Source organism: Charadrius vociferus, unplaced genomic scaffold, assembly GCF_000708025.1.
Source record: "Charadrius vociferus isolate BGI_N301 unplaced genomic scaffold, ASM70802v2 scaffold467, whole genome shotgun sequence".
Taxonomy (NCBI): domain Eukaryota; kingdom Metazoa; phylum Chordata; class Aves; order Charadriiformes; family Charadriidae; genus Charadrius; species Charadrius vociferus.
In genome coordinates, this window is record NW_009649309.1 from 836,905 (window position 1) to 854,622 (window position 17,718).

Sequence of the window (17,718 nt, forward strand, 5' to 3'; positions counted from 1 at the left end):
CTGGTAACTAGCCAGCCATGGCTCTGTGCCTGGTTTGCTGCGTTAGAGCATCCCTGTGGAGGCAAATCTGCAAGACCTCCAGTCCCACTATGCAGTCCAGTGCTTCTGTGCCATGGATGTGCCTTTTCTAACCCCCTCCCTAGCCCTTCAACGTTTACTCTGCTGCCCTTTGCCCGTTTTCATCTATGCTCACTTTTATCCCGTTGGCACCCAGTTTCACAACTGGGTTCGATGAGGACCCATTACAGCCTGTAAGCAGCCTCTGGGCTCTGCTCCTGGCTCAGCTCTCCCTGTCCTGGTTTCCCCCTCTGCTTGTAAATCTTCCTGCTAAGGCACTTTGAAATCCATATAAAGCATAGGCGTTTACATTTATCTCTTTCAAAGTTAATATTACTATTTTTTCTGATGATGGGTAATTGCTCCATTCCCCGCCAAGATGTCAGCTGGAAAAACTCAGGTTTTCCCTTGGAGGAGAAGCCTCCGTGGCATCCGTCACCCTGCATTTCCGTGCTGTCTGCCCACAAAGCTATCAGTAACACACGTGTAATCTCTCCTGCCCTCTTGCTGTGATTATAAACTGTTTCCAGCCATGCTGGGTTGGGGCAGGAGGCCTTCATCATGCACTTGTGTTCTCTTTCAGAGCCATCTTTCCTCCTCTTCCTTGTCCCGGCTGCCTCGTGGTGCTGCCAGTGCCTGCCTGCCTGGCAAGTCAGAGCATGTCCGGAGCCCGTGGACAAGACGCAGAAGATGGCAGAGCTGCTGGGGCTCGGGGACGAGTGCAGGGAGGGGGCTACTGCACTTGCTGGCTCCTGCCTTGCAGACAACAGGCTGAACCTGGATGTTTATCCTGACGGCTGCTGCCGGTTCCTTCAACTGTTCAAGGGGCGACGGGGAGAGGTGGTCCAGGTAGAGTTTCTCCGGCTCAGCAGCAATGATCGCGTCCTTGGCACCACACTGGGCATCCTTCCTCATCTGAAGCACCTGAAATCCCTGGTGCTCAAAGGTAAATTCCTGGCCCTGTCAGCATCCAGCTTTTCTAGGCTCAGTTATTTTTTTTATCCTTCTTTCCACATCTGCAGGACAAACTGCCCTTGGAATTGTTTTGTTCCAGTGCCCTTTACTACAGCTTTGGTTCTTAGCCTTGTTTAGAGCTGCATGCAAATTTCAACAAGATAGAGCTTCTAGACTCTTATTTCATTCCTTTGTTTCTACAGCTGCTTGGAGACCGGTTTTTGGAGTCTGGTTGGGTTGATGCTGCAACATTTTCTGTAGCCATCCTCTAGAAGAGCAGCATTTCTTGTACAGTTATGCAAGGAGAGGGGGATTGAAAGGTGTTGGATTTTTTGGTAAATGTACAGCCTCTCTTTTATTTTTGGGAATGTAATGAGCTGTTTCTGCTGCGTTTCCATCTGAATCAATACTAGCTTAATGCTTGCTTAGTATCATTGAGCGTAGGTTTAGCAGAGTTTAAGACAGACCAGAAGAAGCTGCTCAACATTTTATCAAAAGTATGACTCAGGGCATGCATGTAATTTGGGAAGCTGTAATAACCTATAAATAATATAGTAATAACCTATAAATATGAGATCATTCTTTGAATTTCTCATCTCTTTATTGTAGGAGGTATAATTTCTGTATCAGACTGAATCATTTGCTTTTGGGGAGGTGGAATTTTAAAAATAAATGAGGGAAAAAAGGGAGAGTTTGTGGCCAGAATTCAGGGTTCTAATTCAAAACTGAAAAAATTGAGGTTTGTTTCTATATCTTCCACATATTTCTCATGTGCATAATCTCATTTGTCTTTTCTCTCTTTAGTAAGGGGAGGATAACAGCAATATCTTTTATCAGGCTTGTTTTGTGAGATGTATACACACCCTGAGCTTCCTGAAGTGCAATCATATAGTTCACTAAGATTTTCTTATGTACAAAGTGCAGTATGTCTGTTAGTTTGATTGTTCTATTTTTTCGCCGTTATGCAGCATAAAAAATGTTTGGTGCCCTCTGCTGTATGTGTATACAAATAGACAACAGTGGAGGGAGAGTAGGAAACGAAGAAATGGATAGTTTTGGAAGTTTCCTTTTGTTTGCTCGACTTAACTTTCTGTGGGTTCAGCCCTTCTCCAGTTTGAGTGTCATAGACTGGGGTGGAGGACTTGTATCCTTTCCTTTCTGCACTTTCTAATCTACACAATAGTGATTTGCCTGCTTTTTTTTTTCCCACATTTTCACTGCTTTCCTCACATCTGCTCTACAGTCTTGCAAGGGCAGATCCTGTCAGTCCTCAGGCCTGTTCATCCCTTAACAGCATGGAAAAAGCCCAGAGAGTGAGGAATGTCTCCTTAGTTCCTAAAGTGTTGTGTTTGGCCACTAGTGCTGGTGGGGAAGGAGAGTGGGAGGCTTGGAGGGATATGGGCTACAGTGCTGAAGGGTGGTAGATGTGTGGAGTGGCCTGGCTCCCTCCGAGATTCAACTCCAGATGTGTTTAGCAGAGCTCTACTGGTTGACTGTGGCATCTCTTGATTTCATAACAGATCTTCATCATTATATCCCTTTCACTGAGCAGGAAACTGAGGCAAGAAGCAGAAAACCCACTTTTCTATGAGTACTTTGTAATCAGTGCTGTTCATTGTGATCAGTAGCTCCCCATATTCTGGGCCTTTGTGCTAAGGAGTCTCACGTGAGGCTGGTGAGGTAGCCCTGTAGCATATTGACCTCTTCCTCCATTTCCCTCCACACCCAGGTGGCCATGCCAGGGATGAGTTTGGTTTGTGTCAGCATGGCTCCTTGACAAGCTTGCCATCAGACATTGGGAACCTGAGGTGTCTCACCCACTTGGATCTCAGCTTCAACAGCCTCTCCACTTTGCCCAGTTGCATCCTCCACCTCACCAGCCTTCGTGTGCTCCTGGTGAGCCACAACAGCCTGGTGGCACTCCCTGAGGACTTCGGCTCTCTGAGCAATCTGACTTTCTTCTCTGCTATGAAAAATCAGCTGAAGGACTTGCCTCAGAGCATTGGGGAGCTGGCAGTGCTACAGGACCTGGATCTCTCAGAAAATGCTTTGGAATTCCTCCCTGAAGAAGTTGGGAATCTGCACAACTGCACAGAGCTGGATCTCTCTGGGAATCGCTTATCGAGCATCCCAGACTCCTTAGGTAAGTATTTTCTAGGGGAAAAGAAGGACATGGGCTTTCCGAGCTTTTGGTACAGTCTAGGACCCCTGAGGTCCTTGTTCTCTGTCCCCAGAGTCGTTAGCACAAACCATCTGCTACATTAGAGCCAAATGGAAGGGATATCCAGAAGAAACATGCTTGGTTTAGTCCCTTTGAGCATTAATGACTCTCTGGACCATGCTTTCTGCTTGTGTGGATCAGCAAGACTGCTAAGATTTCAATACAATTTACAATAGCTGAGGATCTGGCCTGGCTGGTTTTGGGTAGTGCCTGGGACTAGAAACAGAAGCACTGGGGTTTAATGGGATGCAAATCTGGGTTTGAAATGGCGCTGTCCAGTGTGGACCAGTCCACAGAATGGGGCTTTGACTTCTGCTGCCCAGCTTCCTGACTCTTGGGTGCTGTATTACTTTGTGCCCAGGATTGTTGTTGATGCTGTTACAGAACCATCTTACATCCATAGTCATAGCTGGATGCTGAAAAGCAGAGGACAGAGGAGGCTGCATTGCCTCTCAGCTAATTCCCTAGACCCCTTTATTTTGTGAGCTAAAGAGATGTTGGGGCTCTTGTGCTTTTCCCTTAGTGTGTGTGTGTGTGTACATGTGATGAGGAGAGCGGCGGGGGGCAGTTAGAGGTGATGTGCAATGTAATTAACAGCATGGATGGGGGGTCACTTCTTGTTCTAACCTGCAGCCAATTTGAAGTCTCTGCGGCGGCTACATCTTCACAGCAATCTCCTGGTGACGGTCCCTGCCTCGCTTGCCAGCCTGCCCAACTTGTCCAGACTAGATCTGCAGAACAATTGCCTCCGTGCTGTCCCCCCCGAGATCCAGACCTCGCCATTTGTGCACCTCCGAGGCAATCCCTTAGGAGAAACTGAGCCATCCCCGCAGGCCGGTAATTGCAAGGGTTCTGCTGCTGTGGGTTTTGCCCTGCTGTTCTCTCACTCAGCCCAGCATGGCGTGGATGTATTTGGATTACAGAAGACGAGCAGGGTGGAATCAGATCGGTAGTTATTTGTCTGGAATAATTAAAACTGGAAAACAGTACTAGTTCTGTTTTTATGAGCCCAAGCCCGGTCTGAAGGGCTCAGTGGTCCCTGGAATTGGGCTTGCTAGGAAAGGTTTTACAGTGGAAGTGAAAATGGGATTCACAGGAAATGGACCAGGAGAGGCCCCTGAAGGGATCCAGGCTTTTCAGCAGAGGTGAGCACCTGTTCTTGGACTTGCTGCATGGCCCTAAGGCTGTGGTGGCTCACGCTAGAAGCACAGCAGGCAATAACTGCTGTGCAGTTACCTCCTGCTTTCCTGTAGTTCCCAGGCTGCAGAGGAGCAGCTCTTTGTCCAAGAAGGTGATGAATAAGCAGGAATCTGAACAGTTTCCCAATGGTGCTGATGATCACAACAGCAAGCACTGATTTCCAGGGGTGGCCCCAGGCAATCAAACATGGCCCTGAGAGTTGCAGGGGTGGTAGATTAAAATATTTTCTAATTCTCCCTGCTTCTGAGTTTTCTTGGGGGAGAGTCAGCATTTCCAGTGTGTCTTAGGACCGCTAGGCCTCTTCCTGTCCTCCTGCTGCTGCCTGATCTGAAGCCAGCTGCAGTGTGAGCAGGGTTCCATTAGAGACTTCTGTCAGATTAGGATTAAGCCAAAACTGAAATGCAAGTTCAGCCTTTCTTGTCTACCCGGATTTAAGTAACCTGTCTGGTCCTCCTTTCCAAACCTTCTTATTGCCGCAGATGAATCCAGTGCCAGAGGGCTACGAAGACTATTCCTTGGATCAGGAGAGGGCAGGTAAGCCTCTGTTATTAAGAACTTATATTACAGCGGTGTAACAAGGTCCCAGACAAGATTGGTGCATGGTGGGTATTGCATGTGTGTATAGGAGCTTACGGCCTCAGTAGGCCAGTCAAACACAAAGTAGGAGATTCTTCCGTTGATTTTTGGAGGGCTGAAATTGCACAGTGTCATATATTCATGCATTTCTTCTGGAAGCTTTACTGTCACCTCTGAAGGCTGCAAAGTGGTCCTGGCATGTGGCATCCATTTCTACTTTCCACCGGGGGCTGCCTCTGACCCTCTACGGATCTACTTCCGTACCCTCGCACCAGACCCTCAGTGGGTAAAGCTGAGACACCATGATGTCCTGCTGAGTGGAGTCCTGGAGCTGCAGCCTCATGGGGTCAAATTCCAGCAGGTGAGGACACATCCAGGCCACCTTCTGATCAATCTGCCTCTGCAGTAGTTTGGCAGAGTCTTCTGAGAGTCTTTGAGGACTTTTGAGGCAGCTACCTACATCACTGCTGCTTTTAGGTATCTGCAGGACTGCCTTTCAAAGAAGCCCTGCTGCAAAGTATCATAGAATGGTTAAAGTTGGAAGGGACCTTGAAGATCATCTAGTTCCAACTGCCCTGCCATGGGCAGGGACACCTTCCACTAGACCAGGTTGCTCAAAGCCCCACCCAGCCTGGCCTTGAACACTTCCAGGGTTGAGGCATCCACTTCTCTGGGCAACCTGTTCCAGTGTCTCCCCACCTTACAGGAAAGATTTTCTTCCTAATATCTAATCTAAATCTACCCTCTTTCAGTTTAAAACTGTTACCCCTCGTCCTGTCACTACTCTGCCTGATTGGGAGTCCCTCCCCATCTTTCCTGTAGGCCCCCTTTAGGTACTGGAAGGCCGCTATAAAGTCTTCCTTCTCTTCTCCAGGCTGAACAACCCCATGTGTCTCAGCCTGTCTTTATAGGAGACTCAGAAAGGACACAGTCAGCTTCTCTGGCACTGTGCTGGTCTGGCTCTTGCCATTTCCACTGCTCCTGCTTGAACTGAGCTATAACCTTCCTCACTCACAACCCTCGTGTGCCAGAGGATAAGTGCTGTTCCATCATTTGGCCTTAGCCTGCAGGGAGAATGGTTCACATCCTTCCCTAAAAGTGTGACTGTGGTTTTCATTCAAGCTGGTGAGTACTTACACCACCAGCCCTGTCATGCTGACAGCAACTCACTGTAAAAGTTGTTTTGCCCGTTCTGCCCACAAGCTGCTGAACTTTTCCTGCTGTCACACTACATAGTGGACCTAACATCTGTTGTCACCTCCCTGGAGGCTGCAGGACAGAGTGGGTTCCTATCTCTTCCTCCACTCCCTGCATACAGGCCGTGCTTCGCCCTCCCCCTTCTGGTCTGCAAAGGAAGCCACAGAGCAGAGGTAGGCTTGTTTTCATCCTTTCTATTGGTGTCTCAAGGGAATGCTTTTTTGTCAGGAGGTGCAGATCTGGATGCCATATGCTTCCCCTCAAACCCTTCACCAGCGTGAGGTGGTAGTTCGGACCTTCAGTGGGCAAAGCTGGAGTGATCTGAGAACAAGAGTGGAGCAGAAGAGAAAATCAAAGGTAAGCAGATTGGAATGATGAGTGACACACATTGTTCCTGTTCCCCTCTTTGGTTTTACCCAGCCAAGAGTGAGCCCATTTGAAACATCTCATGAGCTGCTTTGACCAGCTGCTATAAAATGGCAGCTCCAGGTTTCCTCATTCATGGAGGTGTGACTCCTGACGGTGAGTTGCAGCCTGCCATGCTTCATCCCTGTTCTAGTGCTTTCATCTGCTTGGCTGTTACTGGCACTTATCTTGCTGCCTTTATTGCATTATGTTCTATGGCAATAAGTTTTCTCTTCTATGAGAGGTGCTATGCTGGACTTTATTCTTACCAACAAGGAGGGGCTGGTGGGGAATGGGAAGCTCAAGGGCAGCCTTGGCTGCAGTGACCATGAAATGGTGCAGTTCAAGATCCTTGGGGCAGGGAGGAGGGCACACGGTAAGGTCATTGCCCCGGACTTCTGGAGAGCAGACTTTGGCCTCTTCAGGGTTCTGCTTGGCAGAGTACCATAGGATAAAGCCATGGAGGGAAGAGGGGCCCAAAAAAGCTGGTTAATATTCAAGGATCACCTCCTCCAAGCTCAGGAGTGATGCATCCCAACAAAGAGGAAGTCAGACAAAAACACCAGGAGGCCTGCATGGATGAACAAGGAGCTGAAACACAAAAAGGAGGCCTACAGAGGGTGGAAGCAAGGACAGGTAGTCTGGGAGGAATATAGAGAAATTGTCCGAGCAGCCAGCGATCAGGTTAGGAAAGCTAAAGCCCTGATAGAGTTAAGTCTGGCCAGGGTACATCGAGGGCAACAGGAAAAACTTCTACAGGTACGTAAGTGATGAAAGACTAGGGAAAATGTGGGCCCTCTCCGGAAGGAAATGGGAGACCTGGTTACCCGGGATATGGAGAACGGTGAGGTACTCAATAACATTTTTGCCTCAATTTTCATCAACAAGTGCTCTAGCCACACCGCCAAAGTCACAGAAGGCAAAGGCAAGGACTGGGAGAATGAAGAACTGCCCACTGTAGAATAAGATCAGGTTTGAGGCCACCTAAGGAACCTGAAGGTGCACAAATCCATGGGACCTGCTGAGTTGCATCCATGGGTCCTGAGGGAACTGGCGGATGAAGTTGCTAAGCCACTATCCATCATATTTGAGAAGTCATGGCAGCCTGGTGAAGTTCACGCTGACTGGAAAGGGGAAACATAACCCCTATTTTTAGAAAGGGAAAAGAAGAAGACCTGTGAACTACAGGCCAGTCAGTCTCTCCTCTGTGCCCAGCAAGATCATGGAGCAGATCCTCCTGGAAACTCTGCTAAGGCACCTGGAAACTAAGGACGTGATTGGTGATAGCCAACGTGGCTCTATTAAGGGCAAATCGTGCCTGACGAATTTGGTAGCCTTCTATAACGGGGTTCCAGTGTTGGTGGATAAGAGAAGAGCAACTGACATCATCTACCTGGACTTGTGCAAAGCATTTGACACTGTCCCACAGAACATCCTTGTCTCTGAATTGGAGAGACATGGATGTGATGGATGGACCACCCAGTGGATAAGGAATTGGCTGGATGGTCACACTCAAAGAGTTGCAGTCAACAGCTCGATGTCCAAGTGGAGACCAGTGATGAGTGGAGTTCCTCAGGGGTCGGTACTGGGACCAGTGCTGTTTAACATCTTTGTCGATGATATGGACAGTTGGATTGACTGCACCCTCAGCAAGTTTACCAACGACACCAAGCTGTGTGGTGTGGTCGACATGCTGGAGGGAAGGGATACCATCCAGAGGGACCTGGACAGGCTTGAGGGGTGGGCCCATGCAAACCTCATGCAGTTCAACAAGGCCAAGTGCAAGGTGCTGCATCTGGGTTGGGGCAATCCCAAGCACAGATACAGTCTGGGTAGAGAATGGATTGAGAGCAGCCCTGACTAGAAGGACTTGGTGGTGTTGGTTGATGAGAAGCTCAATGTGACCCGGCAATGTGTGCCTGAAGCCCAGAAGGCCAACTGTATCCTGGGCTGCATCAAAAGAAGCACGGCCAGCAGGTCGAGGGGGGTGATTCTCTCCTCTAGTCTGCTCTGGTGAGACCCCACCTGGAGTACTGCATCCAGTTCTGGGGCTCCAAACACAAGAAGGATATGGACCTGTTGGAGCAAGTCCAGAGGAGGGCCATGAAGATGATCAGAGGGCTGGAGCACCTCTCCTATGAGGACAGGCTGAGAGAGTTCAGAGGCACCCAGCACAAGATGCATTCAACTGACTCTGTGACAGAACCTAGGGTCCGAACTCTTTTTTTCTACTGTTGGAGGCTAAGACTGGATCCAGCAGCACCTAGACTCCTGTCTAAGAGGGAGTTTAGAAAGCAAGGGGGTCCAGTCTGAACCTCACAACTCAGAAGGGAGGGTCTTCCCATACTCTCCTTCAACAGTTGTTCAGCCTGGAGAAGAGAATGCTCTGGGGAGACCTTATAGCGGCCTTCCGGTACCTAAAGGGAGCCTACAGGAAAGATGGGGAGGGACTCTTTATCAGGCAGAGTAGTGACAGGACGAGGGGTAACAGTTTTAAACTGAAAGAGGGTAGATTTAGATTAGATATTAGGAAGAAAATCTTTCCTGTAAGGTGGGGAGACACTGGAACAGGTTGCCTGGAGAAGTTGTGGATGCCCCATTCCTAGAAGTGCTCAAGGCCAGGTTGGGTGGGGCTTTGAGCAACCTGGTCTAGTGGAAGGTGTCCCTGCCCATGGCAGGGCGGTTGGAACTAGATGATCTTCAAGGTCCCTTCCAACCCAAACCATTCTATGATTCTTCCCTGTCTTCTGTTACAGAAGCATGTGGCTCACTGTAGTGTCCTTCACTTCTCTTGGTTCCTCGTTGTGTCTCGACTTGTGCAAAATGAATGCAAAGTGCCAACAGAGGGCACATTGCTCTTTTCTAGCGTGGATCCAAACATCAAAGTGACCTTTCCTCCTGGAGTCACTGAAGAGACTCGCAGTGTCAAGCTGCAGGTATGCATGCTTTTAAATAAAAAAAGCTTTGGTAACCCCTAATGCAGCTGTTTTCCCATGCCAAGGAGGGTAGCCAAAGGTGAGATGTACACCCTAGCGTAATTTGTGTCTGACACGGATGCTTCATGGGCTGACCCATCTCAGATCACCTTCTGTCTTAGCTTTCCTGCCTGCAAAAAGGGTTGTGCTCCAAGCTGCCCTGTGTGGGATAGGGATCTCCTCGCAGCTCTGACAGTGCTCCCTCTGGCAGATCATCGGGTAGCTGCTGTGAATGGAACACAAGGATATTTTGCCTGTTGTTCCCTTGCAAAACGTACTGAGCCTGGCAGAACAGCTCGGTGAGTGAGATTGGTGGGGGAGGGATTATTTATGTGGATCTAATGTTAAAGTCACCCCACTAAAATTAATTGTTCTGCGTTGCTAGATGGTGCTAAGTGCTATGTAATACCTTGTTCTGTCCCAGCTTGTCAGGTTGACACCAGTATCAGAGCAGACTTTAGCCAGAGTTCACTGTACTTCCATTTCTCACCAGGCACTAAGCCAAGAGCAGCATTTGTCTGCTGCATGCTGGGGGAATTCAGTGAGCAATGCGGGAATTTAGGTGCCTGACTGCTCTGCTCACCGTGCTGTCTTCCACTTCCAGGTGCTGCCGGTCTCTGCAGAAGAGATAGAGGGAATCACGGCCAATGCAGAGTGCAGAGCCAGTCCCCTGCTCTGCCTCTCCCAGGACTCCCTGGTTGATTTTCTCAGGCCAGTGAGAATTCAGCTGCCCCTCCCGCCCGGGGTCACAGGTCAGTTTATTCCCAAAATTGGCAAAGAGAAACGCCATATATGGAAAACCACAAATGGCAATCTGGGAATTTTGTTTGCCTCTGCTGTTAGTAATAAAGCTTGCTGCTTCTCCTGCAGGAACAGCAAGGAGTGTCTGCTGAGTGAGTGGTGGTGCAGGGTTGTGGGAGCTGGAGGTTGTTGAGCTCCAGCAGACCAGTGCTGGGCTTCACAGACCAGCAACACAAGCTGGGAGAATGGCTTTGGAAAATGGATTTCTCTGCTAAACTGCACATGTATTTAGACTGCTGGGTTTGGTATGATGGGTTGGAAGGGCACGCCTGCCAACTGAGGAGATGCATTTTAAAAGGGTTTTCATTCATGATTGGGAATAGCTTGAAGCAGGTAATGAAGTTGCTGCCTTCAGGGGTCTGCCTTCTCTCTTACTTGAACTAGGTGCTTAGCCACTGCAGTTAAAAGTGTATGATCATACATTAAGCCATCTCCCACTCTGAATACTGCTATAAACAGCCTCAACCTTGCTAGGGATCCTCTGTTTGCATGCTGACTACACTGTGTCTCCTAATTCCTATTTTCTTTGACCTTTCCTGGCTCTCTTGTGAAGAAGTAAAATCTTTTTGGGTGTGGCTTGGCCTTCATTGTAATGCTGGTATTTGTATGTCGGATTTGTACATCAGGATTGAAAAGTCTGTGGGATGAACATTTAGAAAGAGACAGAACTTAATTAATAACCCTAGATATTGGTGATGGTAATTGTCTAATGAATCTGTTGGTGGAAATCAGCACACTATCAGTTTAAGTCTGCATATTCTGCCAGAACATCCTGAAGCATTGGAGTAGCTTCATCCGTTTATTGCTGCTCTTCTTTTACCAAAGTTCAGTCCTGGATGCTGAAGAGAAGGCTCAGAGCCTCAATTTGGGTCTTTTAAAAACTGAGTCACCCCAAACTGTGGCTGGGTTTGTAAAGCCATAAATAAAGGCTTCTGCTACATATAACATCTCTTGATTGTTGTTATCTTTAGGGCTAAATTTGGATCGGTCAAGGCTGCATCTTCTCCATGGCGACCTGGAGGGCCAAACCTGGGATGACATTACCAGTCAGGTGGTGCTGGAATTCACCCATCTTTATGCAGTGTTTGAAGTCACCCACTTCTCCTGGTAAGTGCAGAATTCATCCTGAGGAAAAGAAGGGATGTTCCTCTGCCTTGCCCTTCCCACATTCTGACCAGCAGTCATGCCATTAACCCTGCCTGTTCCCTTTTCCCTTTGCAAGTCAGGCCCAGCTTAGCTCTTCATCTCTACCCATTACTTTTTACCATCTTGTGGGTGTGACACTGGCTTCTTTTCCTAGGCAGGATCTCTCCTTTTTCTTAATTCCTTGTCTGCCAGGTACTGGCTGTGGTATACCACCAAGACCTACATTGGAGGCATTGCCAAGAAAGTCTATGAGCGACTCCGTATGTACCAAGTGAACTTCATTGCTCTGCAGAGGAAGAAGGACCCCGAGCAAGTCCTGCTGCAGTGTGTCCCCAAGCACAAGGTCTGATCTGGGTTGCATTGCCTTGCTCCTGAGCTTCTTGGGCTTCCCTTTGTAGGATGTAAGGGCAGCAGTGCACCAAATGGTCCTGTTCACTGCCCCGGGGTCCTGGCTGAGTTACGTTGTCACCACACTGTGGTGGTAGTGTGATACTGGCTCACTGGGAGCAGGGGGAAGAAGGAAAACTCATTCTATGCAGCAGTGGATGCCATGTAGTGATTTCCTCCCCTGTGAACCTTGAGGACTAGGCTGCTAAAATGAGCCAAGTCACAGTAACTGGCCATATGCATGCTGGCAAATATGAGGCGAAACATGTTGGCTTAAACTTTAGTCAAAAATATTACACAGTTAACATGTCACTTGTCTGACATGGGCTAGTAGTGTGCAGAGAAGCACTGCTTTGGTTTCAGCTGGAGTGGTTAGAAATGGTACTCTTCCCAGTGTTCCTTGCTCTTTACTGTTCAAGCAGTGGAACAGAACATATGAGCCCTTCTTAATCTGCTTTGGTGCAACATCAGGTTAGTTTATGCTATTAGTTTGAGCTAATCTGGCTAACTTTGTACTGAAGGAGATGGGAAGGAAGTGCTCATGTATTCTCTTCTGCCGCTTCTGCCCTACCCTAGGGGTATCAGCCCTCAGCAGTGTTGCTTCAGATGTTAGCAAAGTAAGCGTGCATCTGTGTTTGTAGACCATGTACCTTGATTGACAGTGCAGCTCAATGAGGTGAGGGTTATTTTATCAGACTGCCAGAACTGGACTGTGTATCCAGCTCTGCATAATCCCCTGGTCTAGTTGCTCCTTTTTTTCTTTATTTGTTCTCCTGTATTGAAATGACCTGTTGGCATAAACATCTGTAAGGATTCTTTATATCTTGGGTTCTGGGCTAAAACTGTTTTCAGAGGAAGCGGCAATGGCACTCACAGGGAGATTGGGGTTCGGGGGTGTCTGTGTTTCTGCCAGGGGTGAAAGAGGAGGTTGACTGTTACAAATAAAAAGAAGAATAGACACCTCAGCTCTAGGCTGATTCTTGCACTGCTTCTGAGACCCCAGCTCTGACAGTGTGATCACAGGCTGCAAAGCCAAAATTAGCTTTCTGGTGTCCTCAGCTGTACACTGTTGTAGCACATGACTTTTTGCAGAGAAAATGTCTTTTAATGGCATGCTGTGAGGGGGATAAGGTAGCAAGTAAATCCCTCCCTAATTTGAAGGTTACTGACCTGTTAAAAAGATGGAGACATTGCTGAAAATGCTTTTTTAATGGCAGCTTTGGGATGGCCTATCTTTGTTAGTTCACATAGGTTTTTCTGCTTTTTACTTGAGAAGAGAAATAGGGAAAGCACAAAATTCAGAGCACCACTTCCTTGTCTGTAGTCAGTGTACCTGGGATAAAGGGGGTGGGGGGCGTTTGTTTATTTGTTTTCATCCTTTCCATCTAAAATGGACTTTCCCTGTTGAAGGTGAGTGAGAGAAACATCATGGGGGTAGGGACATGGGTCAGGGGACAGTCGTGCTTCAGACCAAACATAAGGTCCTGTGTTGTCATCCTTGTCAGGTTGACCCAGTGCTGAAGAAGCTGCAGGACCGCTATCGAGGGCCTGAGCCATCTGATATCGTGGAGATGTTTGAGGGCGAGCAATTTTTTGCAGCTTTTGAGCGAGGCATCAGCATCGATATGGGTATAGTAGTACTGGGCTCATTTCTGCTCCTACCTCTTGTGCTTCTCCAGCCCTAGGCGTGTTTCTGCTGGGGACTGTACTCCTCCATGGCATTCCTCTCTGTCTCTAGCTTGCCCAGTACTCATAGCAGTTGGCCCATGGACACTGAACTTGTTGCATTCTCTGGTCACACAACTTTTGTGTCTACTTTTCCCTATGAAAGTGTGGTTTGCAGGCCTTTGTTTCCTCTCGTGCAGTTGTAGCCTGCAGAGGGCAATAGCCAGGTTTGTTTATTTTATGACTGATCTGCTTCTGCAGCCAGCTGTGCCCTTTTCCTGGCATCTTAGACACCACACTGGAATGCCTATGGTGATCTAATTAATGATGCCCATTTCTGAGACATGTATAAAGATTATTTTTTTTTTTTTCAGAAGGTATTTCTGAAATAATCCAGAGCAAAGAATTCCCCCTAGTGGAGCCATTAGAAGAGAAGGAAAGTTGGAGCAGGACCAAAACTCAAAATGATGTTTTATGCCCCAATGTGTTTGGACCTGTTACAGCTGCAGACTGAGCCATTTTCTGCAAAACCTGAATGTACAGCTCAGTTTCTTTGGTGTAAATTAAGTGCAACTCTATGAAGAATAATAAAGTGCACTGGTCTTTCAGTGGACTTCATGAGGCCAGAGTCTATCCCTCTGTTCTGATTTAGGCTGGACTCTAACTTAATTTCTAGAAGATTACATACACGAATGTTGTACCTGATTATATTTTTTTCCCTTTAGCTCTATTCCTATTTCTGCACCACTGCAGAAATGGTGAAGAGATAAGTGACCTGTTTTTGTGCATTACAGGATGCTACCCTCGAAGGGGTAGAATGAACCAAGGATGGGAGGGAAGTGCCAAGGATGGACTTTACTCCATTAATATCTTGCCCTGCCTTGCCTTCCATTCTTGAACTTGATCTCCACCTTGTGGCCATTCTCCTTTTTCACCTGTAGCACCCTCTTTCTCCACAACCAGTGTTTTCTGCTTTCTGGTGTCACCAAGCGAAGAAGCGGGGTTAGAGTTCTTTCAGGCATGAGTAAAAGGAGTAGATAGTAGCATCGAGGCTGGTAGTGGATGATGGGCTATTGGCCAGGCTTGAAAGGCTGCACACTTTTCTGCACAAGTTGAGTGTTTGCTGCTTCTCTGCCCAGATCGCCCTGACTGTGTGGATGGACGTCTCTCGTTTATTTTTTACTCCCACTTGAAGAACATGAAGGAAATCTACGTGACCTCCCCTGTAGACAGGAAAGGCCAAGCTGTAAAAGGCCAGGTGAGCAACGAGTTATGCTGACTTTTTGTTTCCTCCTTCATCATCGTCATTGCTTTTACAGTGTTCCTCATAATAATCTCTGAGCACCGGCCATGACTCTTTTCCACCTGTCTTTCCCTTGACTTCGCATTTCACTGACTAAACCCTGAATAAACAAGAAGAGTAGTCTGGAAGGATCACTCATCACTTAGCTCTCTGACTTACATTCCTGTCATTAACTCTTGGGAAGTTCGCAGTGAGTCCAGCCTTTATGGCAGAACCTCAGTGCTCCTCCCAGTTGCACCTAATTGAGAGGCTGTATTTATGGACTGGGATAGGTGAGAAATGCTGAATTAATTCTTTTCCAGACAGAAAAGACGGGGTGCAAACAGGCTTGGCCACTATGCTTAAATTTGAGCTTCACTGTATGCTTTCTGTTTGTAAAGGTCTCTTTCTACCGAGGGGCAGTTCCCGAGAGCATCCCTGAAGATGCCAGCAGGAGGAGGAAAGGACCAGACTCCCTCTGGCTCGCTACTCTGCCCATCAAATTACCGGTGAGTTGTTTTGTCTCCCACTGAAAAATTAATCTAGATGGGGTAAGAGCATGGCCTTCCTGCTCAGCTAGTTTTGTCTTCCTCCATGAGAACAGAAGCAATGAATGACTGCAAGAGAGAGCTGCCCAACCATGTTATGGTGGAGATTTCCCACTCCTGGTGAGCTCTTCTGAAAAGAGAGACATGAATAGCTGGGAGTGGTCTCCTGCTTGTCTTGCCTGTCAAGAATAGGCTTGTTGGATGGGTGGTCAGAGAGGGTGGATCCTTTGAATGCATAAGGGATGTAGAACAGGAGGAAGCTCGCTGTAATTAAGTGTCTGCTTTGTTTATAAATTTCTTAGTCACACAGCTCACACAGCAGGAAAAAAGAAAGGTCTAGGATGAGGTAGTTAGACTGGATTTGAATACAGGCATTGAGTATAAATATTCTGGTGTGAGCCACTGGCCTTTAAAGGCTAGGCTATATGTTACAGTCAGAAGTGCAACTTTTGCTTATGGAATTTAATTGATTTTTGAGAAGCTTAAAACAATAAATACCTTTGTAGGCTGAATGCTTCCCTTCAGATCATGTGCCATGATCTCACATCCCTGTCTGACACATGCAACGTCAAATACAAATCTAGACTAAGTGCTGTCTTACAGCTGAGGCAAATATACTTTGGGGAGATGGTTCATTGAAAAATGCTCTGTAAAGACAAGAAAGGAAATTTCCAGTGTGAGCTATGACTATGAACACTGTGATTTGATAATTTTCAGAGGCAGTGAGCATTGCTGGTCATTGCAGTGTGAGTGCTCCTTGCTTCTTACAGCCTGACTCTTCAGCCCCACAGTCTTCCTTCCTCACCAGGAGGAGGAAGGAGATTCAATGTGGAGACTGAATGGCGAGACACCGTCCTCTACAAAAACAATTTGTTTATCATGTTCTCTCTCTCTCTTCTCTGTGACACAGCGATTGAAACCCCGCTGGGGTGAGAACCCTGGTCCCCTGAATGGTTTCTCCTTCCCTCCCTTGAACCTGGGCAATGCCGAGACTGGCTACCTGACACAGGCAAACCTGCTGAGCATTGCCAGGCGTGTGGGAGCTGACTGGCAGACCATCGGCCTGAACCTGGGCTTGACATATCAGCAGATTGAGCGCATAGGATACAATAACAGGTAAGATAGGACACAGTGATGAACAGCGATGCATTATATCTATCTATCTGTCTGTCTGTCTGTCTGCAGTGTAATAGTATAAATGAATGCTTGGCTGGTTGAAAGTTTTCCCACTGGAATTGTTTCACTGCGTAGAAGATGGGTTGACTAATGGTTCTTCTCAAAACATTACCTTTTTTAATGGAAAACTGATTATTTTCTCTTGCCATTATAAAACAAAGCTTTATGTTCGAAAAACAAAATTGGGAAATAACAAACCTGATGAGCTTTGTAGTTCAGATGAGTCACATTCCTGTTTTGTTCTGTGATCTGGATTCCTGGCCAGACTCCATCTCTGACAATGAGCAGTGGTCTATGGCATTAATTGTGAATATCATCTTTATTCTAAAAGAGCTTGTGGTATGTCATGGGACGTGTGGTCTGACCAAAAAGCCAGAGCAGTAGGAGAGAATGAGACTTGTTATGACCAAACTACTGTTCCCATGGAGAATTTACATTCAAAAGCAGAATGCTTTAATTTGATATTTCCACTAGGAAAAAAATTTCTAGAGAGATTTTAGTGCAGGAACTGCAACTCCTGTATGATGGGTGGGGAAAAGGCAGGCTCGATGAGTGCTTTGTGTGTCTGGATGGCTTCTTTGGTGCTCCAGTCACAGGCTAGGACTCAGGTAAGGCCTGTTTAGGTTGCCAGTCAGGTGAGTGTGTTGATTACTTCTGTGCTTCCGCCTTTTTTCAGAGAGGACCTTGATAAGCAGATCCTGGACATGCTTTTCTCATGGGCTCAGCAAAACTCGGAGGATCCTGACTGTGTGAGCAAGTTGATTACAGCCATGAAAGAGAGTGGCCGCCAGGACATCGCTGATGAGGTCGAAACCATCATTGAGCTGGGACGGCAGAAATACAGGGACTCCATCCGTCGAGTGGGCTTGGAGCAGGAGAGCAGCACAGAGGACTCTGCAATAGCTATGATGTAGCACCTAGAGCAAAGAACTGGGTTTCATTTGTGGTCCCTCTGCGTACCCAGTGTGACAATGTCTTGGGGCTGCTCTTAACTCAAGGGCCAGTGTTGTCCCGAAGAGCTGGATGTTGATTTACTTGTGAGCAGACTACCTAGCTGTCTTGGATCACTTACATGCCACTTCTGCCAATCCCAGGCAGTTTGGAGTGCATTTATGAGCCTTTTCTGTA

At 47.4% G+C, this 17,718-nt stretch overlaps 1 protein-coding gene across 1 annotated transcript; it reads left to right on the forward strand.

The window, feature by feature from the left end:
• The first annotated feature begins 747 nt into the window (after positions 1–747).
• Positions 748–17,504, forward strand: PIDD1 (p53-induced death domain protein 1). The gene is made up of 15 exons (XM_009889359.1): positions 748–1,003; positions 2,741–3,154; positions 3,866–4,069; positions 4,912–4,966; positions 5,168–5,369; positions 6,434–6,562; positions 9,367–9,546; positions 10,190–10,337; positions 11,358–11,493; positions 11,725–11,875; positions 13,425–13,548; positions 14,724–14,842; positions 15,268–15,375; positions 16,325–16,530; positions 17,267–17,504. Exons 1-15 carry the CDS (start codon positions 748–750, stop codon positions 17,502–17,504), a joined length of 2,670 nt encoding a protein of 889 aa, XP_009887661.1.
• The last annotated feature ends 214 nt before the right edge of the window (positions 17,505–17,718 follow it).

Coding starts and splice junctions, on each gene's coding strand:
- PIDD1 (XM_009889359.1), top strand. CDS start 748: ATGGCAGAGCTGCTGGGGCTCGGGGACGAGTGCAGGGAGGGGGCTACT. Junction 11,494..11,724: donor GAAGTCACCCACTTCTCCTG/GTAAGTGCAGAA, acceptor CTTGTCTGCCAG/GTACTGGCTGTGGTATACCA. Junction 16,531..17,266: donor CGCATAGGATACAATAACAG/GTAAGATAGGAC, acceptor GCCTTTTTTCAG/AGAGGACCTTGATAAGCAGA.